The sequence below is a fragment of the Rhinoraja longicauda genome, chromosome 29, assembly GCF_053455715.1.
Source record: "Rhinoraja longicauda isolate Sanriku21f chromosome 29, sRhiLon1.1, whole genome shotgun sequence".
NCBI lineage: Eukaryota > Metazoa > Chordata > Chondrichthyes > Rajiformes > Arhynchobatidae > Rhinoraja > Rhinoraja longicauda.
The window spans coordinates 1,369,157-1,375,370 of record NC_135981.1 but is presented as its reverse complement, the minus strand read 5'-3'; the positions used below and the strand labels follow the sequence as shown (position 1 = coordinate 1,375,370).

At 48.6% G+C, this 6,214-nt stretch overlaps 1 protein-coding gene across 8 annotated transcripts in view; it reads right to left on the bottom strand.

The window, feature by feature from the left end:
• Window positions 1–1,440: 1,440 nt before the first annotated feature.
• The window catches only part of odad4 (outer dynein arm docking complex subunit 4), a 40,584-nt gene continuing 35,810 nt past the window's right edge, over window positions 1,441–6,214 (bottom strand). For 3 of the 8 annotated variants that reach the window (XM_078424346.1, XM_078424348.1, XM_078424350.1), the window contains 3 exons: window positions 5,537–5,599; window positions 4,053–4,115; window positions 1,441–1,927 (listed from right to left, as the gene is read on the bottom strand). In XM_078424346.1, the coding sequence (XP_078280472.1) occupies window positions 1,572–1,927; window positions 4,053–4,115; window positions 5,537–5,599 (482 nt within the window). In that variant the 3' untranslated portion in view covers window positions 1,441–1,571. The remainder of the gene's footprint in view (window positions 1,928–4,052; window positions 4,116–5,536; window positions 5,600–6,214) is intronic. The other 5 variants (XM_078424347.1, XM_078424351.1, XM_078424353.1 and 2 more) reach the window with 2 other exon arrangements.

The following is a 6,214-nucleotide window of genomic DNA, read 5'->3' as shown; positions in this document are numbered from 1 at the left end:
CTGGCTACATATCGACAACAGCCACACAGTGACCACTTACAACAAAGGAGCAGGCCACTCTGCCCAACTGGTCCAGGCTGGCCCCTCAGAGTCTCGCACCCCATTGCAGCACACCTTCCGAATCCTTCCACTCCTGTGCACTGAAGCAATGGCAAGGTGCCGCAGTGAACAAGCAACCGTGAGCTGTGAACAGATCAACAGCATTCTGCAAGGGGCTGGATGTGCAGAGAATGAGAGGGGTCGGAGCCCTGATATGAAGCGGGGCAGGGGTATGAGGTTGTATTTAAGACCACACCAAGTCAAAGATCTCACTGAAGACCTGTTGAGCTTTTCATTTTGGAGAAACAGTGTGGAAACAGGTCCTTCGGCCCATTGAGTCCGTGCCGACTAACGATCACACATTCACTAACAGTATCCTACACACCAGGAACAATTTACAGAAAATTAATCTACAAATTTGCACGTTATTGGAATGTGGGAGGAAACCGGAGCATCCGGAGAAAACCCACGCCATCACAGGGAGAACGTACAAACTACAGATAGCAGCCGTGGCCAGCATCGAACCCGGGTCTCTGGTGCTGAAAGGTCTTCTAAAGAGCATGGATCCAGGAGAAAGAGGGTGAGTGAAATGGGGTGTGAGTAAATAAGAAGTGTTGTTTCTCACCGCGGGCAGGGTGAAAATCCCACTGCCGATGGTGTCTGCAGGTCGACATTACTCAGGAATGCTGGAAAACAGCGAAACAAAATGCACCATCAAAACTCAGCAGTCAAATTTCTCAATAGGTACTAAAAGTTAAACATTCTTCAACGCTGCAATAGTCCCAGCCTCAACGACCTCCTCTGGCACCCACCACCCACTGTGTGGAAAAGTTACCCCTCAGATTCCCATTAAATCTTTGTGTAGGAAAATAACTGCTGATGCTGGTACAAACCGAAGGTATCACAAAATGCTGGAGTAACCCAGCAGGTCAGGCAGCATCTTGGAGAGAAGGAATGGGTGACATTTCGGGTCCAGACCCTTCTTCAAACTGATCACGTCACCCATTCCTTCTCTCCAAGATGCTGCCTGACCTGCTGAGTTACTCCAGCATTTTGTGATACCCATTAAATCTTTCCTCCCTCACCTTAAATCTATGTCCTCTCGTCCTCGATTCCCCAACTCTGGGCAAGACACTCTGTGCATCTACCTGATCTATTCCTCTCATGATTTTATACACCGCTATAACATCACCCCTCATCCTCCGGCACTCCAAGGAATAGATGTCAGCAGAGGCCTCGTTGAATAGTAGTACAGATTTGAAGGACCGAATGGCCTCCTCCCAGCCCTTTCCAGTTATTTGAGAGGAAGAATGAGATGCAGCAATGAACTGTTGACCATTGGTCTGATCAGACACGAATGGGAATGCAATTAGTTAGAAGAAACAGGTTTATTATTTCTATCCAAAAAATCTATTCTTTGTTTACTAGACCAGACTTAAGCAATTAACAATATAATAATTAAATCAAAGCAAAATAGTGAGCTGATGGAGATTGGTTTTGTGGACCTTTATCAGATTAGAGGAAGGGTTATTCTAGATGTTTAACACTTCCTTGGGCTCCTCAGTACCGAGGGCTCCCGCTCCTTCAGGCACGCCTTCTTCATCCTCTTCTTCGTTCCCTACATCTTCCTCTTCGTCCTTCTCATCTTCTTCAGTCACTTCGTCCTTCTCTGCATCTTCCACTTCTGCTTTCTCCTCCTCTTCCTCTGTTCCTTTATCCTCCTCTTCCTCTGTTTCTTTGTCCTCTTCCTCCACTCCCTCTTCTTGCCCCGTCTCTCCCACTGTCTCTTCCTCTGCCTGGTCTTTCTTTGCCACCTCTGGTGCTGTCTCTTCCTCTGGTGCTGCCTGTTTTATTGAAGCATCTGTAACATCGTTTTGTACCTTTTTTTCTGTGGAAGAGAAAACAAAAGTTCACAGGGCTGTAACGACAGGAACTCAAAGGCATATTCAACTGCTTCCCTCGTTTTATTTTAAGAGATACAGTACAGCGCGGAGACAGGCCCTTCGGCCCACCGAGTCCGCACTGACCAGCGATCCCTGCACATTAACATGAGCCTATACACACGAGGGGACAATTTACATTCATACCAAGCAACAATTAACCTAAAAACCAGTACGTCATTGGAGTGTGGGATGAAACTGAAGATCTTGGAGAAAATCCACATGGTCACGGGGAGAACGTGTAAACTCCGTGCAGACAGCACCCGTGGTCAGGATCGAACCCGGGGCTCTGGCGCTGTGAGGCAACAACTCTACCGCTGCGCCACCGTGCCGCTAGTTCTTTTCAAACATTAGTTCTACAAGTAGTCTCCCTAATTCTTCACCACTGCTGTATCAAATATCCATTATCAATCCGTAGAAATAAAGAACTGCAGATGCTGGTTTATACCAAAGGTAGGCACAAAGTGCTGGAGTAACACAGCAGGTCAGGCAGCATCTCTGGAGAATAAGGATGGATGACATTCCGGGTATGAAGACGGGCTCAGACCCGAAACGTCACCCATCCTTTTTCTTCAGAGATGCTGCCTGTCCCGCTTAGTTACTCTAGCATGTGTCAGTCTTTGGTTTAAACCAGCATCTGTAGCTTCTTCCTGCACAGTGCCTGAACTATTATCCCATCTGAAGAAGGCCATTCCCTCCACAAACTGTTAATGATGTGCTGTAGGAATAGATGGGACTTTGGCAGATGTCGTAAATGTGCCAGGCCTTCATGTCAATGCAGTGTTCGGCCCAATGTCACCACAGGGATATCTGGTGAACTGGAGCCAATGGCCCTGAGGAGAAAACATCCAGTGGATGAAGTCACACCTCAGGTGAAGGAGAATGGTTGTGGGTGGAGGCAGAACCTCACCAAGGCAGGAGGTCGTCAGGGTAGTGTCCAGCCCACGGCTAGAGCAGCCGCTCACAAATGACCTTCCTCCCATCAGAGGGTCAGAATGGAGTGACCTTGGATATGCAAAACTAAGAATCTCACTGGGACTTGTTAAAGTATCAGGATGTTCACTGATATTCCCTTTACCCTGTATCTGTACAGTGGACAGCTTGATTGCAATCACGTCTCATCATGTTAGTGCCTGGATAGCACGCAACAAAACGCTTGTCACTGGGCCTTGCTACATGTGACAATAGCAAACGAAACTAATCGCAGTGTTGCATTTCATTCACAACAGCAAGTTAACCAGTTCATGTCTACACTGGGCAAGACCCCGACAACATTCATCCGTGTAAGTGGTGAATAACATTCCTGGCACAAAATTCTCATGTCAGACAATGGCCATCTCTACCTGGAGATGTCCAACCCACCCACCTGGTCATTCAGTAGCACGGCGATCACCCAATCCTGGGAGTGACCATTGACCAAGAACTTACAGCCACATAAATACCATGGTGACTGGACCAGGTCAGAGACCATGTATCCTGTGGCAGGTAAGTCAGACGTTGAAATGCTCTCCACTTCTCTGAATGTGCAGCTCTGGCAACAATGAATGTCATAGAGGACAAAGCACCCTCTCAACCACCTTAAACATCTACTCCCTCCACCACCATCTACAAAATGCACTGCAGTTCCTCACCCAGACAACTCCAACAGCACTTCCAAAAACTCATGAGATCCAACATGAAGTAGGACAAGGGCAGTGGGGACCTTGGATCGCCAATGCCTGCTGGTTCCCCAACAAAGTCAACACCATCTTGTCTTGGAAATAGATTCTGGTCTTTCATTGTTAAGATACAGCATGGAAACAGGCCCTTCGGCCCACCGAGTCCACACCAACCACCGGTCACACGTTCACATTAGTTGTCTGCTATTCCACCTTCTCATCCACTCCTTACAGACCAGGGACAATTTACTTTCTTAGGCCCCCCTCAGTCATGGCTGGCCAGGGGTACATGACCTGCTGAGTGTTTCCGCTATTTTCCATTCTCATTAATTAATAAGGTAAAGCCATACGCACCTGTTGCCCGATCCGACCCGACGCGGGCATTAACCCATTGGTTACTGACTACACAACCTACCCTCAGAAACGCTTCCTTCATTCTCAGTGGTTCCCCCAGTTTGTTCCTCAGCTACGCTGATATCTATTGCAGGAAAATACAAGATTATATATCTACAGATCCATCACTTACTACGCTGGCATCTCGCGACTGGGCCTTATTCTATTCAGAAACATCCCCATTTCACACACAGTAAATTACTGTCAATGGCAGTGATCTTTGTCTAGTTTCGTTTTAGTGAGACAGTGTGGAAATAGGCCCTTCGGCCCACCGAGTCCGTGCCGACCAGCAATCTTGTTCACTCGCACTATCCTACACACTAGGGAAATTTTAATTTTTTTACCAAAGCCAATTAATTCACAAACATGTAGGAGTAGGAGGAGTAAACCGGAACACCCGGAGAAAACGCACGCGGTCACATGGAGAACATGCAAACTCCGTACAGATAGCACCCGAGGTCAGGATTGAACCACGTTTTCTGGCGTTGGAAGGCAGCAACTCTACCGCTGCACTACTGTGGCCTCTAACTTGCCATGTTGCTAACTTGGTAGCCACCTTTCACACAGCAAGATCCCAGAAACAGAGCTGATGCTACAGAAGCACCAGTGAGACCACTGCCACCTGGAGCAGGTGGTTGGGACTCACATCTAACGCCTCCAGGTGAGGTGGTAATGGCTTCAATTGTCCTCAGCACCTCTATGGAATGCAGCCTGCAGCGATTTGGAGTCAGTCACAGAGTGATACAGCGTGGAAACAGGCCCTTCGGCCTAACTTGCCCACAACATGTCCCAGCTACACTAGTCCCACCTGCCCGCGTTTGGTCCATATCCCTCTAAACCTGTCCTATCCATGTACCTGTCTCTTCCATAAACGTTGGGATAGTCCCTGCCTCAACCATCTCGTCTGGCAGATCATTGCAGACACCCACCGCCCTCTATGTGATCTCTTTAATGCTTCTTTGGGGGGGTGTTTGCAGCAACACATGACGGTGTTTCATCAAGGGGAAATTCACCCTCTTTGTTCTTCAGGAGTGGGATTGGAACAAAGTCCAGAAATAAAAGCTGAGGGTGTGAGAGAGATTGAGGAGTTGCTGGTTAACTGGTCTACTCTGTCCCAGCTTCTCATTGAGCAGAGGTGAAGGTGACTGCCTTTAAGCCAGCCCTGTTTCCCTCTCCCCTTCAAACGATGATTGGTTTCCCACTAAAAGTTCCCACAAGATAGACACAAAAAGCTGGAGCAACTCAGCGGGACAGGCAGCATCTCTGGAGAGAAGGAATGGGTGATGTTTCGGGTCAAGACCCTTCTTCAGACTCCACCTGAAATGTCATCTATTCCTTTTCTCCAGAGATGCTGCCTGTCCTGCTGAGTTACTCCAGCTTTCTGTGTCTATCTTCGGGTTAAACCAGCAGTTCCTTCCTCTACCAAGGTGGCCAGAGGCCGTATGTCCCGGGCCAGCCCGCTCCACACCGTGCCTTGGGAGAGCTCCTTCACACCCCACCAGTTACCTTTGTCATCGTTCAACCCCTCCAGCTTTTTGATGGCCGCTCTGGTTTCAGACAAGGTGAAGCCTGGCGTGGAAGAATCGTGGGTTACACTATCAGAGGGCATCTTATAGAAACATATAACATTCTTAAAGAATTGGACAGGCTAGATGCAGGAAAAAATGTTTCCCATGTTGGGGGAGTCCAGAAACAGTGGCCACAGGTTAAGAATAAGGGGTCGGCCATTTAGGACTGAGACGAGGAAAAACTTTTCCACCCAGAGAGTTGTGAATCTGCCACAGAAGGCAGTGGAAGCCGATTCACTGGATGATTTCAAGAGAGAGTCAGATTTAGCTCTTAGGGCTAATGGAATCAAGGGATATGGGGAGAAAGCAGGAACGGGGTACTGATTGTGGATGATCAGCCATGATGATATTGAATGGCCGTGCTGGCTCCAAGGGCCGAATGGCCTCCTCCTGCACCTATTGTCTATGTTTCTACACTGGCGGAAGGTGATGAAACACTACCTCCGGCTGAGAGTGGGCCACTGTGCTCACACCACACACCCGGGCCAGTGAACAAAGCCACCCTCACCCACAGAGGATGCCAGAGCCAGGGTAGTGTGTGGGCACAACACCCATGCCCCACACTCGCTGGGGGCAGGTATTCCTGTACTACAGGGGCCACTTTGAACAGATCCTC